General features: G+C 37.9%; 1 protein-coding gene across 4 annotated transcripts in view; it reads left to right on the forward strand.

Annotated features, from left to right (window-relative positions):
- The window catches only part of gria3a (glutamate receptor, ionotropic, AMPA 3a), a 36,761-nt gene extending 16,725 nt beyond the window's left edge, over positions 1-20,036 (forward strand). Inside the window, exons 10-16 of one of the 4 annotated variants that reach the window (XM_043239766.1) lie at positions 1,157-1,363; positions 2,272-2,645; positions 4,006-4,204; positions 8,131-8,378; positions 9,224-9,338; positions 16,884-17,131; positions 18,575-20,036. In XM_043239766.1, the coding sequence (XP_043095701.1) occupies positions 1,157-1,363; positions 2,272-2,645; positions 4,006-4,204; positions 8,131-8,378; positions 9,224-9,338; positions 16,884-17,129 (1,389 nt within the window). In that variant the 3' untranslated portion in view covers positions 17,130-17,131; positions 18,575-20,036. Of the gene's footprint in view, positions 1-1,156; positions 1,364-2,271; positions 2,646-4,005; positions 4,205-8,130; positions 8,379-8,601; positions 8,813-9,223; positions 9,339-13,879; positions 13,995-16,883; positions 17,132-18,574 lie in introns of those variants that run through there. The other 3 variants (XM_043239763.1, XM_043239765.1, XM_043239764.1) reach the window with 3 other exon arrangements.

The raw sequence follows: 20,036 nt of genomic DNA on the forward strand, positions 1-20,036 counted from the left end.
AAACGAGTTTCATAATTATGTCCTTTAATGAAGAACTCTGAGAACTTGAGGGCAGGGGTGGATAGAGGAGAGGACTGAGATGAAACAGAAAGAATATTAATTAAAGGGTGAATATGGTAATTAATCTTTTGATTAACACATAACCTGAAGGTCACAGGAACCAAATCTTAGTAGGAAAAAATAGGTTGTTAAGGAATGCATTCGGTTTAATGCAGATAAGTTACGTTGTGATAGCAAAATTAGCATTTATTAGACCAGTTAGATTTACATAAATAGACATATATATCGTTAAATGTAATTAGAGAAGCAAAGTCATATTTAAATGTACCATAAGGTTCGCCTTATGTTACATTTAAAAGTGATGACGACCTCTTTCTGACTCTGCCTATGATGACCTCATAAGTAGATACAGAAATTGAAAGAAGGCTAATTAGATGATTAGTTTAATAAGAGTAAAAAGAATGTTTCATTCTGCACAGGTTGAACAGGCGTACTTGTGTAATGAAAGCAGCTGAAACCGACTTAAAATATGGATGATGGGGTTCAGTAAATAAGATGAAAGAAAACTCGAGTTTGATCTGATGCTATTAGGGCAGAATTTTTAACTGAGGTTTCATCAAATTTGGCCTTATTAAAATAGTTAAAAGCACGCACATGTGAGAAAACCTATGCTGTCCTCTTTAGCCCTCCTGCATGCACTGGACACATACATGTGTGTTAGTTTTTTTAAGAAGAGTCCCCTAAATGTCCATATCCTTGCTTGCTTTAGACTGACAAATGACTCCAGTTTACTAATGATGAGAGGACCTGCAACTTCACATCTATGTCAGTTTTTCTCTCTCCAATTAGAGAAATCAGAAACCACCAATAAATAGCACTGTCCCAGAACCCAATCTAAAAACAAACTAGTCTTCCTCACAGCTGCTGTTTGTCTGGTAGCTTGGCTGTTGGTCACATTGTTGTTACGAGACTCACAATGCATGTGTATTTTTCAGTATGTCAATGGGTAAGAATGGAAGAAGTGTGTAAGTGTGACACATATCAGCATGATTGCAGACTAATCAGTGATTGTGTGTGTGTGTATGTGTGTGTGTGTGTGTGTGTTCTGGGCTGTCGGTTTGAGAGCCAACTAAACCTAATGTGATTTGGTTAACAGGAAGCTCCATATGTAATGTACAAGAGGAATTATATGCAGTTGGAAGGGAATGATCGCTATGAGGGCTACTGTGTTGACTTGGCATCAGAAATCGCAAAGCACGTGGGCATAAAGTACAAACTGTCCATAGTGGCTGATGGGAAATACGGAGCACGCGACCCTGAGACCAAGACCTGGAACGGCATGGTGGGGGAGTTGGTATATGGGGTGAGTGCTGGGAAAATGATCCTGCAATGGGAAATTATTAGTGTTGGTGGTGGGATAGTGGCTGTGTGAAGCCAGCAACACTTAGGATTCCTCATATAAAATCACTGACCACTCTGTCAAAATAAAAGTCATGAAATACAATTTTTGTAGGTTTTGCTCTCTCGTTTTACTCCTTGGTGCTTGTTTTCATTATTCTTTCCTGTGTCACTTTATTTATTTTGACATTGTAATGTGATTTTTAATAAAAAAAAAAAAAAAAAAGAAGAATTCCGGTATCCTGGTGTTGCTGACATCACCCAAGTCTTTGGTCATGGTCAGTGTTTTTACACGATAAAGCTCCAAATTAGTGCCTCTTGTTCTTTATTCACTATAGAAATGACAGAAAGTGTGTGCATGTGTGTGTGTGTGTCTCTGCTTTTTTTGTTTTGTTTTTGGGTGTGCCATTCAACATATTCTGAATATATAACACATATCAATTGATGACATCAGGTGATTTTTTTTTTTTTAAATATATACCTTATTATAATTTTTATATCCTGTCAAGAATTTATCATACACTATTTATTTGCTACTTCTTGGCTCATAACACACAAAATATTATTATAAAGTTCTATTTAGATCTTTTGTTGAATTTTAAATTGAGTTCTGAGTTCCATTCATAAGCAGATGGAGACAAGAAGGCATTTTGGGACAGATGTACATGGTAACATTTGCTACTTACAGATATAACATACAGATAAATGAACAGATGAAATGTACCAAAGGTACTTTAATATGTTGTTGGTATTCAAACAACTTTTTTTCCATTACGTTTTGACAATAGTAAACCATCTAATCTCATCCATGATCACATATCATTTTTCCTCCAGGTTTTTTGAACTGAGCTTTACTGTGTTCCATGTTTCCAGAGAGCAGATATAGCTGTGGCTCCTCTCACTATAACCCTTGTCCGGGAGGAGGTGATAGATTTCTCCAAGCCCTTCATGAGTCTGGGCATTTCCATCATGATCAAGAAACCACAGAAGTCCAAACCGGGAGTCTTCTCCTTCCTGGATCCGCTGGCCTATGAGATCTGGATGTGTATTGTGTTTGCATATATCGGTGTGAGCGTGGTTCTCTTCCTGGTGAGTCGTTTCAGTCCATACGAATGGCACCTGGATGAGAATGAAGAGGCGAAGGATCCGCAGACGCCCCCCGATCCTCCCAATGACTCCGGCATCTTTAACAGTCTCTGGTTCTCTCTTGGAGCTTTCATGCAGCAAGGATGCGATATCTCACCAAGGTTGGTGTATTATTTAGCCCATCCTTGTCTCTCCATCCTCATCTTTCTCTCTCCCCTCATCTTTGCATTTTATGGTCGTCTTGTCTTTCATGGTGCATATATGTTATTCTACTTGGGGTGTTTTACAGTTTTGAAAAAGCTTATCTTCTAACCTTAACCTATTCTGTCATCACTTCACTTTCATAACTCATTTGTTCATTCATTCACTTAGCCATGATATTGTCACTACAGCTGTCTTTAACTCCTCTTTTTCTCTCTTGTTTTAAATCAGTGGTTCTCATTTTATAGTCACACTCCGCTTTGCAGCTGAAGAAACTTTTGCACTACATTCACCCCCAATAATATCATCATCTGTCAGTATTGGTAGCCAATTAAGACATTTGTAATAACAGAATCAGTTAATAGATTTGGTACGAATCAACTTAAAAGGGCAAAAACAAGTGATTTGAAACGCACAAATCAGCAGCAGATAATTATTTTTATAGTTACTGTACAGTGTTCGTTTTTTGTTAAAACTTTTACGCTCTATTCACACCAAAAACAATAACTGTACAGATAACTTTGTTTTTATACCTGTGGTATGGACTCGAGAATATCGAGAATGATTTTTAGAACTATATTTTTAATGTTATCTTTATAGTTATTGTCCTCTGTGTAAAGAGGGCTGTACTGTTAATGATAACTGAATTATTAAACATAGACAAACATAAACAAACAAACATGAATTATTCTGCTTGCAGGCACAATAACAAAGGCTAAGTTCACCCAAAAAGTGTTGTTTTTTTTGTCATCGTACAACAAAAAATCAAAATTTTTGACTTTTTTTTTTTTTTTTTTTTTGAACCACTGCTTAAAGTGATGCTGGGCAGCAGCTAAAATAATTTATATTCACCATGTGTTGACTGTAAAATGTTCAGATTTTCTCTCTTTCACTCTTTTTCTCTTTCTTGGAGGGCTACCGTGTTCTTGCTGCATGTCTCTATTTTACTGTCAGCAATTGGTGTTTATAAACTGTTTCAGTGGAGGAGTGTCCGCCCTCTTCACTCATTCCATCATTCGTCTATTCATTCATTCGATTTTCCTGCCCATCGTACTCGCCTAATTCCTCTTGGAGTCCTGTCTTTCATTCTTGAGGTGATCACTGTGACCCTATGCTTCTCTTCGCTGCCTCATCTTTCTGCTGTCTCTCATGAGACAGTGATGTCCAAACAGAAGCTTCTCTTGTACTTTGAGTGATTTGTTTTTGCATTTCCATCTTTCCATCTTTTAATAGTTTCAGTACATCTAATTGTTAACCTTTCACAGGGGTTTTGTTTGCTCTTCTATTGTCTCCCTTTCTCCCTCTCTCCCTCTCTCTCAGATCTCTGTCTGGCCGTATTGTTGGAGGTGTGTGGTGGTTTTTCACTCTGATCATCATTTCATCCTACACGGCCAATCTGGCTGCTTTCTTGACTGTGGAAAGGATGGTGTCGCCAATAGAGAGCGCAGAAGACTTGGCAAAGCAGACTGAGATCGCCTACGGTACACTTGACTCCGGTTCCACCAAAGAGTTCTTCAGGGTAAGGCAAGAATAAAAATATACTGTCAAATGCAATAATACTGCTATTTTTAGGAAAAATGAGGGGAGAAACCTGTGTGGTTATTCCCTGCCATTTTTAGATCTTGCTCTTATTTACATCTGCTGTTCAAAAGCTTAGGGTCTGTACAATTTTATGTTTTTGAAAGAAGTCTTGTACAGGCAAACTGGAGTAACTACACCAATGCTGAAACTTTACGCAATGTATAATCCATAATGTTACATATGCACTGTGTCCTGTGTGACAAAAATACTTTTTGGATCATTCAGCCTCAGATTTCCAAGAAATTAATTAGCTTTCAAATCACATATGGATGGGGGTTTGTGTTTTTTGTTTGTTTTTGTTTTATTTCTTCGCTTACAGATGAGTCAAATGTGCAGAAAAAAATAGTTTTTCTGCCTGTCTGAGCAAAGTCTAATGTGCATTATTCAAATACATACAAAATTCCAGTAATGGGAGTTTTTATTTATTTATTTATTTATTTATTTATTAAGAGATACTGATATATTGCTTTGATTTCTTTCCTTAAACATCATACACTATGATTGAGGCAGCTATAGGCTCACCTTACATTTTCATGCGGTGAGAATGGTAAACGATTGCTGCTTTTAAAGAATAGTAGAAGAAGTAATCTAAAGGAAAGCACACATTTCTGTAAGTTTGCTTGCAAGAAATTGTGAGACTAAGCTGCGGTGACAGCCAATTGGAAGTCTGACAAAGACGTGTCATCACAGACATGCGACCATCTTTGAGTAAAGACATGTTTTACTGAATCTTAGCCAGAAACCGTTTTTCATGTGAGCCTGCTAGAGGCAGTGTGTGTGTGTGTGTTCTGAGATGACAGGGAACATGGCAGTTTTAAGATGACCCAGATACACACCACTGTTGATGAGATCATCCTGTCATTTCACCTTAATGTCACAATTACTTGTTTTGCGTGTGAGTGTATGAGAGCAGATATACATGCATGCGTATTCACACACACGTAATCAGTCACTCACCCAGTCGCTGTCACCTCACACAGACCCAGTATAGAGTGGCTGGAGACGGAGATGGAGAACACATGAAATGAGGTGCCCTTTTGCTCCTCTCTCTTTCATGAGCTGTCATCTGTTAACACACTGGATCAGAGCGAAGATGACAGGAGCGCAGTTGACACAGATGTTGGCTGAATTTGATGTGGAGACAGTCTCCATCTTGTGTTCATAATTTATTATTGCAGCAAACTATCTTAGCAAGCAGTGAATGTAACTCAGTTTTGTTAGATTGTTATGTTCGTATGAGTTTATGTTTTGAGGTAGAAAAACAGTCACTACAAATCAAACAGTTTAAAGAAAACCCCTCTTGACATTGTGAACTTTGGTTTTTTTTTTTCTGTTTCTTTAGTGGAGCACAATTGGAGAAACTGTTATGCGGGTAGACTTTTACATGAATGAGAACTAACATTTTATACTAAACTTAAAAAAGGCTGCAAAAGAACCATAAAAATATAATAGAAGAGGTCTGAATGACTACTCTTTAGCAAGGATGCATTTAATTAATCTAATAAAAAAATATATAAAATAAATAAATGCAGTTCTTTTCAACCTTCTATTCTTCAAAGAATTCTAAAAAACAAATGTATTAGTTACCACAAAAATATTTAGCACCACAACTCTATTCATCACTAATAATATTGATAATAAATGCAGTGTTAGGGTTCTTGGAAAATGTTATATGATACAGATTGCCTAACTTACAATATTTAAACTGTAATAAGTGTAGTGTAACTGTTTAAATTACTTTATTAAAGTAATGAAACTGGTTTTATCTTGATTTCTAACAAATGTTTTCAGCTGATGATAATTTTCAAACATTTAAGCCAGACAGATTATTCACTGGGAGGGGTTAAGGTTTAGGGTTTCGCGGATGGAAATATATTGGATCAAATATTAAAAATCATGAATTTTAATCAAGTATTGAAAGTCGATTAAGTGCTACTATCAGTGCTAGACACAGCTCATTCAGTAGTGTAAATCAATAGTATATGTTTATCATAGATCTGAAAAGAGTCATTATTTTTGCATTTCCATTTGGTGCCGCTAGTGGCACAGAAATGAAACGCTTCCTGCTTTGAATTCTACAGTTTTTGCCAAAAAACTCAAGAAAAACATATTCACATACACTCCTACACCAGCTGTTTGGAGGTCAAGTTAACCTACTTACATGAACGGTATGTGTGAGTGTATGCGTGTAAAACTCTGTCCTATAAAGGAGTGTGTGTGTGTGTGTGTTTGTCCTAATAAATTTAGGTGGGTGTGTATGTCTGTGTGTTTTCTCCAGAGATATTCTGCCTGCTACATGGCCATTTATAGCTACCCTCGTAAGAGATGGGCATAGAATATTTTGGCTTATGAAACTTAAGCTTTAAATCACCACAAGTGCAGAATTACAGCACAATTACAAGGATAAGTAGAGCCACGATTTCTCTGTTCTTTCATTTATTCCTTCCATGCATTCTGTGTCTCAGAATATTGTGTGGGAGAACTGTGGTGACATGTTTCATTTTTTTCTTTAATTATATATCGTCCTATATCAGTGACTCATCTTACTCATTTTTGATACAGAGCTTGTTTGTAATGGCCTTGGTTGGACAGATAATGTGAGTGAACCGTTAAGTCATTATTTTAGGGTCTTTTTTCTATTCAAATTTCAAAGATTTTATACTTTAATACTTGTTGGGTTCAGTCTCCTGACGGTAGCACTCTCCAAGATCAAACGTTCCTCAAGAATCTTGTACAAAAGACTGATTGAGAGAAGAGAGTGATTTTTATTTGATGACATGTCTAGGGTGGAATGTTCATTTTGTGAGACATCTGTAACGATGTTTTTATAATTTAAATTAAGCTTTTAAGGTTTCGAATTTAATGCACATTCAAATGGAATATCCTAGCTGGACGTTTTTACTGATGTGCCCCAGTTGAATATTACCGACAAAACTTTGCCTGACAGTTTAAATTTCTGTATACTGACCTTAGGATCATTTTCTCTGATAATATTTCAGTAGCGACATGTTGTATGTTCTCAATCATCTGTTTAGAATCAGATCTAGCGATGCTAGTGAATCGCTGTTGATGTCGACTACTATGTAATTACATTTAAATGAATAATTTAGTGCAATGCACTTATTGTGTACATGCTTTTACATTGTACTTCTATTTTAAAAATACCTTCATGACTGTAATTACATTCATAATTACTCTTCTGACCCATTCCTTACACCTTGTATTGCAAAACACCAAATGTTCTTTGTAGTTATTTTTTGATGCAAGTACATAGTAGTTAAAGCCATTTAATATAAAGTGGAACCACTTTTTTTGTTGTGTGCCTTTTGTTTCACTACTGATAAAAGTATAGACATGCTAGAAATGATTCTGGCTGGCACCCATCATATATGTAACCAAACGTAGCTACTTTTCTAATATAATATTATCGGTGGCTGGTATAGTTCAGCTGATGATCATTTTCAAACATTTAAGCCAGACAGATTATTCACTGGGAGGGGTTAAGGTTTAGGGTTTCGCGGATGGAAATATATTGGATCAAATATTAAAAATCATGAATTTTAATCAAGTATCGAAAGTCGATTAAGTGATACTATCAGTGCTAGACACAGCTCATTCAGTAGTGTAAATCGATAGTATATGTTTATCATAGATCTGAAAAGAGTCATTATTTTTGCATTTCCATTTGGTGCCGCTAGTGGCACAGAAATGAAACGCTTCCTGCTTTGAATTCTACAGTTTTTGCCAAAAAAACATAAATGAGTTCCAATCCATCCGTGAATTTTTATTCAGGCACTCAAGCAACTCACACGTCTTTTTTCTTAACTTTTCAGTTATTTCCTCATTGTCATTTCTCTTTTTCAGCGCTCAAAGATCGCCGTCTACGAGAAAATGTGGTCCTACATGAAGTCAGCCGAGCCGTCCGTGTTCGTTAAGACCACCCCCGACGGAGTGGCCCGTGTGCGCAAGTCGAAGGGGAAGTTTGCGTTCCTGCTCGAGTCCACGATGAACGAATACATCGAGCAGAGAAAGCCGTGTGACACTATGAAGGTGGGAGGGAACCTGGACTCCAAGGGCTACGGTGTGGCCACGCCCAAAGGGTCGGCATTAAGGTGGGTGGAATAATATAACAATTCGCTCTGTTGTTATAGTATTCCACCTACCCTGATTCCACCATCTCTTTCTTCTCTCTGTCTCGTTCATGTTTTGTTTTTCATTCTTATTCTCTCACCCTCTACCTTTTCTCATTCTCTCTTTCCTGGAACTCTTTTTTTCCTTCTTTTTTGGCTTTCACTCTGCCTGTCTCTCTCTCTTTCTTTCGCGGTACATGATAAGGTAAATGTGTCTGTGTGTTAAGTTTCTTTTTCTTTAGTTATGTATGTTGTGGTAATGTTTTTATCGTGTTTCTCTCTACAGAAGTGTCACTTAACTTAATAATTTACAGTCCATTTTACAGTGTAATGCCTGTTGCTGTTGATTTCCTACCCCCTTTTTCTTGTCATCCTCCTTCCCCTTTTTTGTCTTGTTTGTCCTTTGCTTTGGGCTGTTCCTTTTCTTTTTTTTTGCATTTCTGTGTTTGTATGATGCTGTACTGCCTGCTGCCAAGCATGTCATGCCATACACTGTTTCTTCCCCTCTTGCATCCTTCCCATCACTCACCAGCACTCAACCTCTTTTTCTTTCTCTCACTTCTTTCTGTTTCTCTCTGCACCACACGCACCTCACTTGCACACACGCTTCTGTCTGTACCCAGTAGCTGGCGCAATTAACCAATCGAGCGGTCCAACCAGTTCACCAGTTAACCAATCGAGCGGTCCAAGCACTTCACCAGTTAACCGGTCTCTCCTCTTGTATTGACCCCTAACAAGAAGAAAAGCAACTGCCAGTTGCTGCAGTCTCATTAGATTTCTCACGAACCTGTCCCTTTTCTTACGAGCTATGTGTTTATCGTTTGAAGAAGCGCTGTAAACCTGGCGGTGTTAAAGCTGAATGAGCAGGGCCTGCTGGACAAGCTGAAAAATAAATGGTGGTACGACAAGGGAGAGTGCGGCAGCGGGGGAGGGGACTCGAAGGTCAGCCTCAATCTCACCCAAACAACCATTTCCTAGCTACGAGTAATCGGCAAGGCTGTGACCTACGACCCCCGGCAACAGTACCGTGACCCTTAGGAGTGAACATGAGCAAACTGAGCCTAATGACCCAAGGACATTAGCACCACTGCGACAGCCGCAGTTACTGTCAGGGCTGCTAATGTAACAGGGTTTTTTGGGTTTTTTTTTTTTTTTTTTTTTTTTTTTTTTTTTTTTGGAGCTTACGTAATAAGGCAAACTGTGATCAGATGTGACCCTTTACTTGGCTAATGGAGGAAAGGAAGCAGAGGAGGAGAGGAATAAAGGCTCGAGTGGGTGGATGTGTGGTGCAAGGTCAGGGTCACCAGGAGAACAGCTTATTAGGACGCTTGGGTTACTGAGAAGCCGCCTCGTGGGTTTGTTTGTGTGGTGAAACAAACAGCTTGTTCTAGGTAGAAGAGACTAGGCCCTGTCTGGCTCTCCTCTGATCTGTAATATCAGATCATCAGAAAATGTACTACTTGTGTCTACCAGAGTTCCAGGATTTAATGGGCTATCAAGAGAGAGAAAAAAGAGATGTATGAGGATCTAATAGACAGTGCAAACAAGACAAAAACTGCTCTGGAAAATAGGTTTCTGTAATTTTATAAAACATATATGATTGCCTGGGCCTGTTTGATGTTTATTGTTACGTTTAAGGAATAGTTCACCCAAAAGTGAAAGTTCTGTCATTTACTTTACTCATGTCATTCCAAGCAAAACATAAACATATTTTGTCCATACAGTGCTAGGGCCCTATGATTTCCGTAGACGTAATAATATTTATAATTAAATAAAACATTATGTACTGTATAGTGTGAAATTTTATTTAATTGGCCAATTTTGGGATGAATAAATCAAAAGTAGTTGAGTACACTTAAATCAAAATGTGATATAAGTCTGAACATTAAGCTGCAAAAATACTCTTTAGATATCAATCCTGCAAGTTCTGTGTCTCTGTGTGAATGAATGGCACAGACTGCTCGTTTTGTTTACTAAATACTGAAGCGCCTCTGCTACCTCATTATACAAGTACATTAACACATGAACACAGTCTGTAGAACTGCTGTCACTTCATGAGCATTTTGCCATTTCTTTTGAGAAGAAATCATTGTCAATGTACTGTAACAGAAATATATTAATGAAATGACAGTACAACTACTAATAATATTTATAGATAATATTTAATCTTTACAAAACATTCTTCTTTAAGAAATATTTGCCAGAAAAATTAACAATAATTTATTTCCTAGAAATATATAAATACAAAACACGGTTTTCAGTAGAAGAAGTTTTAGTTTTTTCCCATTATTAAGTCAATCCATTAGAGATGAATATTACTGAATGTTTTGAATATAAAAATTTTATAAAAACGTTAAAATACAATCCAGGAAATTAATGGAAAACACAATTTAGTCAAAATAAAACCAAATTTGAAAACATTCCTTAGGGCCTTAAAACACACATTTCTGAATACGTTTTAGAATCCAGTCATACTGGTTTGGAACGACACAAGGACAAATCATTTTCATTTTTTGGGTGAACTCTTATAGTGTTGTAGCTGTAGTTTAGGATAGCTGTCCCTTACTGTACATGATTACATAGTAGTTAACGATACCCATTTGGAAATATTGTAGTTGAAGTGGTGTTCTGGAAATATCAGCATAAATATTTGTGTGTAACTGCATTTAAAAACTTGAAGTGATCATTGAAGTCATAGTCAGTTGTGACGCCTGTTTACTGGATTCATGTTTTTTTTCAAAGAGTAGTAATTCAGCAAACTTTCATGATGGTTTATTAGCCAACTAGATTAGTACACAACAATGAGATAAAAGTTGTTTTTATGGGTTAATATTTGCAGTGTTGAAATCATATTTATAGTTTAAAAAATGGTATTGGTATTTTTTTTTTAAATCCCATGCAAATTCTTCACGAATACCAAGGATTTCTGCTGATATTGTTCAAATCACTAATTTTGTTGTATTCCCAAACATTTGGAGGGCATTTAGAGAGTGATTGTTTGTTCTTGATATTGAACAAATAGTTTGTGTGCGGCAAGTGTGAAGACTTGGGTATTTTCACATGTTCAATCAAACAGCCAGATTTTTATTTACATTTTTTTTTTTTTAAAGAAACCATTTTTGATCTTTGGCCAACTTCCTGCCACAAGTATGCAAATCCCTCTGCAGCCGCCAGCTTTCTCAGATTATTCCCTGAATTGGCGTGTAACCCATGGAAAAGCCCGTAGCTCCCTTGTTGGTGGGATTAAAGAAAAATATAAGCCTGCTGGGGCCAGACAGTCCTGAAGGGACAAAACATCACAGGAAAACGTGAGAATTCTAATTAAACACTTCTAGAAATCAAAGGTGGAGAAAGATCTGGTCTCACATGGACTCACAGAACACACCTCATTCATCTCCATACAAATGCACAGACAACCACAAACTAGCACAAGTTCATTATATCCACGCACACTTTCAAATGAATTTATGGCCACTTTTCTTTAGCCCCTGTGCCTGCAGAATGATCACCCTGTGTTCAGCCTATCATGAGGGCAAGGCAGCCCCACTCAATCCTGATTGGTTTTCAAAAGCAAGTTCACTGCAGTAATTGGCTCTTGCTCATGAGTGGCTCCTGAGATCTAAACTCTGAGACCAAAATGGCTGCCTAGTCTGTGCATTGATAAGTTGAGCATGCTGGGTAGAGGGTGTCTAGCCTGTTATGACATCACAGCTGCATGTTTCTCATTTATTGACCTGAGTCTGATCCCAAATGCATGAATGGAGTAATTCAGCAAACCCAGCGAGTATACCATACAATTAATGTATAATTTTTGTTTTTTTAAATACACTGCAGTATGCTGGAAATATACAGACAATCTTAACGCTTCACATAGCAAACATATCAGTATCGGGACCTCTTTTTTTTTGCATAGATTACTGATAGATCCTGTTTTTCTGAGTCAATTCAACAGGTGTGTACACTCATAAATAGTATTCGATTATGGCAGCCGTGGCCACTTTATTTGAACTAAAACGCACTGTTTTTGAAGTAGTAGCAGTGTTAATTAATGATTTCAAATTTTAATTAAAGATGCCCCTATTATGTTTTTTTTATTTTTTTTAATCTGAAAGTGCAAACATTAGCATATTGCCCTCCCACTTGTTGGTTTTTTCACCTTGGTCTGAATGAAAATGCAGATTCATTCTTTGCCACTAGATTTTGCTTTTGGAGCGTTAAAAGCTCACAAACTGCTTTAAATGAAATCAACCGATCAAAGGAGGGGTTTGGAAAAATAAAACATTAAACAAATTGTTTGGGAGTCATTGAACAAATAAGGTAAAAATAAAAGCATATTATAAGAAAATGAAAGTGTTTTTTGACCTTGCATGCATGTCAACCTGTTGTTTGGGGCTCCCAAAACCAAAATATAAACCTTTCATAACCCATAATAGGGGCACTGTAAATGTAACATTTGAATGAATATTGGAGAAACCAAATATGTAAAATGCTGTTATGTGAGTAGAGTTGAAAATTAAGCAATATTGTGGATTTTCCCTTATAGATACAAGCTGAATGTACTCGAGCAATAGGTCCATGTCTCAATAAACAGATCTTATTGTTTCAAGGTATTATTCGTCAGGTATCAAACCATTAGATGTCTGAAGCTGGCTTTCGTTACGGTGGTAAGTATGGCGTATTTGCTTTGCTGGATTGCGACTCTCATCATTTAGCAAAGGAAAATAAACTGAGTTTCCCAGCAGTCCTGCTGATGACATACTAACATCTTACAAAACGAAATGCCTAGGAAGAATAGTAACATTGTCATGCGATTCTGTTTGTGTTATTTTGTCTGCTGCCCTAGAAACAAATGATTTGTGGCAGATAAAATTTGAAAAGGGTGCATTATGCAAATTCCTCCAAATCCCCCTCTAACATGAGCATTTTGTTTATTATTTACGTGCTGAATTTCATGAGGGCTTGGCATTTTCGTTTGTAAGATGTTTGGCTTCAGCCCTCACCCACCACAGACCGGTCCCCCTTCTGACTGCTGGGTCCTGTTTGTCTGTTAGTCAAGTAAGGGTTTTTTTCTCCCGATGGATCCGGCTTGCTGAATACTGGGTTAGAAAAGCTGCATTCTCACCACAGTGACAAGAACTAAACTCATCTGCCCAATGCTCTTTGTAATTCTGCTCTGTTTGGCTGTGTTGGTTACTCTCTCTGCCTCTGTTGGAACAGTGAGTGCCGATTACTCAAAGCGATAACAGTAGGTAGCACTGCCAGGTCAAAGGTCAAAGGTAACACTGAGGCTAGCCCTGCCTGCTTTCCCTCTCTCTCTCTCCATCTCTCCCTCTCTTACTCTCTCGCTGTCTACGATATCAACAGCACAAGGCCAGGTGTCCTACAGTATCGCTTTGGTTAACAGATATTCGGTAGGTTTAAGTTTTAATAACATAAAATAACATAATGGTGCCATGTTATTTATGTTATTTCCCCTCGTGAAGAACTCCTGTAAACCTTGCAGTGTTGAAACTCAGTGAACAAGGCATCTTAGACAAGCTGAAAAACAAGTGGTGGTACGATAAGGGTGAATGTGGGACCAAAGACTCTGGGAGTAAGGTTAGTCTGCTCACTCACCTACTTCTAACAAACAAACATATTCATATTCTACAAATAGTCTCGGCGTCACTTAACCGGTTTTAAACTATTTGGTGGATTTGACTCCAGCTGGATTTACTTCGTTGTGAAATCATCTTTACATACTGTATCCAGTTTTTTTTTTTTTCCCATCATGTAGGACAAAATCAAAACCTTTCGCAATAACGAAGCAACACAACAGACCCCCACACACACACACAAACACACACAATAATTCATTATTTTAATGATGTAGTAATTAAGTGTTACATAACAGTGTCTTGTAGTAGGCATTCATAACAATTACGTATTTCATTAGATTCTTTCTCTTCTGCTGCTGTGACGTGGCCTTTTTCTCGGTACTGTTGTGTTTACTGATTTGTGCATTAATCGTCTCAAAGGCAACCTTCATAGTCATTAATCATCAGAATGAACATTTAAAAGAGTCGTTTAGTTGCGTAATGCTAATATAGGGAGCAAGCAGGAGTCTAAATGAGTTATATTATTTGAAAATGGATAAAACCTGCTTAAGCCACTTGGGATATATCTTTGGTAATTTTAGTTTTGTTTTTGACCGGGTTAATGAAACTGCACAGCGCCCCCTATTGAAGGATTGATTTCCATTAGCCATTGGCATCCGTTTAATAGAGACCACGTGCAGGAAAGTGTGTTTGCCTGGAGACTCTACTTAATGAGCATGAAATGCAATTGTTTTATTGCAATTCTCTGTGTAATCCAGTCTGATAAGAAAGGGAATTAACTCTGAAAACATGTCCCATATGCATAGCAGAGGCCATACCACTGACTATATGAGCCTGTAACCATGGCAACCGTGTTCAAAAACAGGTCTCGGGTTTTGCATTCAAAACAGTAATGCTACACTCCCAGTCCTCTGTTGCTATGCTGCCCTTTCGCAGGCTTTTGGTGAAGACAGACCATGCTTGTGTGTGTCAGAGTGTCAGGCTGATGGTCACAGCAGCAGAACTCAGTCCTGTTGAGGCTTGTCTGTGTTTTGAGGTGTGGCGTTGGTCGCATGCAGGTGTCTGTTAATGAGTTTTGAAGGCTGTGAAGCTTGCAGAAGTAGTTCAGAGAGGGGAATTGCCATAGTAACATCAATATTCTTTCCCCTCCTTCTCCTCTTCCTCACTTCCTCTGTTAAGATGGCAGACCGAAGAAGCCAGAGGATCCGACTGTAGCTCTCTGATGGCAGCTTATTTGTCATGTTTCTGTACTGACCCAACTTCACCTCTAGAGGGGGCGAGAGGCTCAGAGCTGGCTCTTTGTGTGTGTGTGTGTGCGCGTGTGTGCGCGTGCATGTGTGTGTGTTCTATGTGAGGGCAGTATTTCACTGTCTTTTTTCCAATAGAGTGAACAAGGTATGAGAGGAAAGAGGGAATAATTTCTTCCTCTCTTGAGCTGCCTGAGCTTTTAATACATTAACCTTTGACCTCTGGGCACATCTCATATTGATTTGATGCCCTTTTGAATACACCCCCCAAGTACCCCTTTTTATTTAGCTCATCTTCTTTCCTTCCAAGCAAATTGTGTGCAGTATGTGTGTAATAGGGCTTGCACAGCTTCTCATTTGTACTGGTTGGAAAGTGGTCGACTAGTCAGTGGATTACTGTTTACCGTGTTTATATGACTCAACGGCAGCAATCTTTGCTGTGCCTGACAATTCTAATTCTGCATTAATAAAGAGTTGCAGAGTGCACAGAAAGTCCACTGGGCTGAATCAGGTGAGAAATTGCCATTTCCAAATTTATTCTACAAAAAAGCAGTCATGTCTCAATCGCTTATGGTTTCTGTCAGCCTTTGAGCTCCACTTAATTTAGGTTCACTTAGTTTCAGAGCAGTCCGCAATAACTTTGGATCAATTTGGCTTGAAATCTCAGAATTCTGCAGCACTTATAACATGCTTTCTGAAAGTAAACTATTCCATGTTGATTTGAATAATTTCTAGTAAATATCAGCATCCGCTTTGGAAAAAAAGGTGGATTTCACAAAAATACGATGAAAGAGTCATTTTAGGTATCTCAAAGAACTTTTTTTGTTAAAAGTGTGGTGCAACATAACTATTGGATCCAAAGTATTCAGCACAGCATCGTCTTTTACTTTCTGAAAACCTTGCTTCAAATTCTGCTTTGTTTGTGAACGAAATCTCCAGTAAAATGAATTGAACAAAGCACCAAATTCTTACTGATGCGGTCAGGAACTTCATTAAAAGTTCATTCTCTCTTTTCTTCAGAAGGAATTCAATGCAAAGACTGTTTCAACAACTTGGCACTGCAGAGCGTCTTGTTGTCTTTGAAGCCGTCTTTATTTTTTAGCTTCTGTGTAAACCTGCGTTTGCCATTATTGTTACTAATACTGCATGCACCAGTCGGTGGGCGGGATTAAAGAAGAAACAGGCATTGATTATCTTCAGCTGAGGCGGTGTTTAGCAACGCTATGATGTCATAAAGTGACACTCCACAAGCTGTCATTTTGGCAGACTTGCTTTATTAAAAGCTGTTTTTAGACTAAAGTTATTATTTTTTTGTTTGTTTCTTTATTATACAAATCTAACAGCATGTACCTACACAGAAACTCAGTTTATCGACAGAAATGGTCCTCCTGCTTTCGGAAGCGTACAGAATTGTCTCACCTGAAGCCATTTTAACCATGACTAGTCGACACAGTCCCAGTGAGCTGACTTGACGTGCAACCCCTGCTGCGCAAAGAGCGAAAGTGCCGCTGCGCTGCTGTGTGTGTGTGTGTGTGTGAATGAGTGCATGCTGGTAATGCATGCTTAATTTGTTAATTATTATATCATAGTTTGGTTTGCATCCAAGTACACTATGTCTGTACTAACTGTGTCTCCCCCTGCAGGATAAGACCAGCGCGCTGAGTCTCAGTAACGTGGCTGGCGTGTTCTATATCCTGGTGGGGGGTCTGGGTCTTGCCATGACTGTGGCTCTGGTGGAGTTCTGCTATAAGTCGCACCAGGAGACCAAACGCCTCAAACTCGCCAAAAATGCCCAGAACTTCAAACCAGCTCCTCCATCCACCGCACAGAGTTTCACCACGTACAGAGAGGGCTATAACGTCTACGGAACAGAGAGCGTCAAAATCTAATGGTTCGTTTTCTGTGCGTTTTTGAATGTTTGTTAGTAATACCATTTCATAAGAAAAGGGTATTAATGAGATGGGAAGGTCCGCTTCTGATGAGATCAGTCGGTGTTCAGTTCTGAGGTAAGTGAAGTTTCTCACTGTGTTAAAGCTGCTGTGTCCCTGCTATTTGACAGATATCACTAAAATAGTTGTTCTGTAAAATTGTCTCTGTGCCTGCCCTAGGCTTTTAAACATAAAAGAAACAAGAATCTGAGTGTGGCCCAGTCACGTTAGCCAGACAGCGGAGTTAGGAAGTGTTGCTTTCTAAGGGATATATTACAGAAACGTTCAAAAGTTTAAGGTTGGAAAGATAGAAGTCTCTTATGTTCGTCGTGGCTGGTTTTATTTTATCGTAAATAGCCTAAAGCAGTGATGTATTTAAAAAAAAAAATTGTTTGTTTGTTTTTAACATGTTTCAGATGTAATTTACTCCTGTGATTGTAAAGCTGAATTTTCAGCACTCATATTAATATCCAGACTTTCTGACCAGTGTTGAAAACTCTTGTTCTGCTTAATATTCTTGTGAAAACTTCTATTCATATCAATTCTTTCATGAATAGATAGTTCAAAAGAAAAGGTTATATTTAGAATAGAATTTTTGGTTGTACTTTATTTTACAGCGTATGTACTTACAATATATTTTCTATGTACTTACCAGGAAAGTACAGGTAATATAAGGCAACTATGTGGGGGTAGGTTCAGGGTTAGTACTGTAACTAGTTAACATCTAGTTATTGTAATTACTACAATAAGTGCATTGTATGTACATGAGAAACAGGACTGTAAAATAAATTGCTACCAATTTTTTTGTATTAACCTTAATCTTAAGAATTACAGTGTATATAAAATAATTATTCACTTATTGAAGAGTAACAATATACAGCATGAATAACGAGATGGTAAGTAGTGATTGTGTAACATGAGCTGTGTTATGAGCTGGGAAAACCTGTCAGACTGCCAGGCATAGAGGTGGACTTTAATTGAACACTTAAAGATGCAGTCACATGCATTGTTTGTTCTGCAAATTTTCAATAGAAATCCATGCAGTCAGGAATGAATAGGTGAAATAATTCCTCGTGCAGACTTCGCATCAGCTTTAAGCTGGTCAAGTGAAATTGCTTGAAAGTTCCCCTTGAGCTGCGTGTCATAGATCACTACACTATTGACAGCAGACAACCGTTCCTGAAATTGTGCTAATTTGAACACACTTTTAGTCGGGAGGAATTTACAGCAGCTTTAAATTGCTTACCATGAATCAGGGACTCCATCTCCTCAGACTTTCTGCATTTAGATCAGCACTTTGTTGATTTCCCTATCGTCTTAGCGAATTGATCTTTAATTGTCAAAAGAGCGTAATATCTGTCTGTAAGTCTCAAATGGGTCGGGCTGCTCTCTTTTCTTATTCTCAGATTGGAAGCCTGTCCCGTGCTGATCATGTGGTATGTGGCATGGGATAGACTCTCCTTCTCTTTGAGTCGACTGCGATTCCCTTTAGAAAGCGGACAAGCACCCAACCAAATCTCATCTCACCAGAACACTTGTCTTCACGTCTCTGACCACAAACCTGAACCAATAATCACGCGACAGACTATCGGATGGACCAAACAGCCAGCCAGCCAGCCTCCTGACCGCCCTCTCTCGGTGCCTTACTGAACCAGTGGCAAAACATCAAATCATGCAGATCATCTCACCAAAGTCCTGGAGATGTCCTGCTGGGTGCTGGATCTAAAACCATACTTCAATTCATTCTTATTTTGAGAGGGAAAGACGGAAAAGGAGGGAGAGAGAGATAGACACACAGCGATAAGAGGTTTGATTCGGTTGATCTCGTGATCAGTGCTGACAGTGTTTAATGAGTGACAGTCAGCTTGTCTCCATGACAACTCTCACTAAAAGGAGTGTCTGCAGACAAACATTTTATGCAAATCTTTTTGAAGGATTCTGCTTATTCATTTAAAGTTTGTGCTGTGGTTTTGTGTCCTCATCAACATAATTGTTATGAATAATGTAAATAATAATTTCGGATACATTATGGCATCGGAGAAATAATGTCAATATTGGTTCGCGTTCACAATTTGCATTTTATTTAAGAGTTCTGATCATAGTGTATTTATTGTAGTGGGGGTGAATTCAGGCTGCGTGTGTGAGAAGAGAGTGCAAGAGAGAATATTTCTCTGTTCTGTACTATAAACCCTACAAGAGTTTTAAGATTTTGAATTTATTTGAATACTTTATTATGAAACATAGGAAATAAATAGCAACAGCACATTCATATAACATCCACAGCAACAACAACAACAACAAAAAAATAAAAAAACATGTAATCATCTGTTTTCTGTTTAGATCGGTTCTTTTCAAGGTCAGGGTTAGGAAACAACAAAATGTTTAATACTTTGTAATTACTTTTTTTGTTTTAAAACACTTTAATAAACTGCGATTGTCACCAAGATAACGTATGAACTAAGAAAATAAAAAAGAAAACACAGTTCTTTGATTTTATAAATGCTGATAAAGTCTGTTTAAATTCTTAACATTTGTTTAGATGGTAAAATGCATATTTATTTTGAAGGTTTTCTAAAACTGACATCTGTTTGATTACTAAGTGAACTTGCATGTGCAGTAAGGATGAAAACAGCCTTTCCCTCAATGAAGCCTCCTCTTCTCATGTTCCTGGTCCTCTGCTCCCCCTCTCCTCCTCCATTCCCTGCTAATAATAATAATAATAATTAAAAAAAGAAAAAGAATTGAAAATTGTGAAATGGTCAAGATAACATCCTGAGGAAAACAATAATAATCTGTCCCTTTGCATGAATGCATCCAACTCTTAAACATTTAAGTATATTTTGTAAATAAAGACAGATTTAAGACAAA

This window comes from Puntigrus tetrazona, chromosome 5 (assembly GCF_018831695.1).
Source record: "Puntigrus tetrazona isolate hp1 chromosome 5, ASM1883169v1, whole genome shotgun sequence".
Taxonomy (NCBI): domain Eukaryota; kingdom Metazoa; phylum Chordata; class Actinopteri; order Cypriniformes; family Cyprinidae; genus Puntigrus; species Puntigrus tetrazona.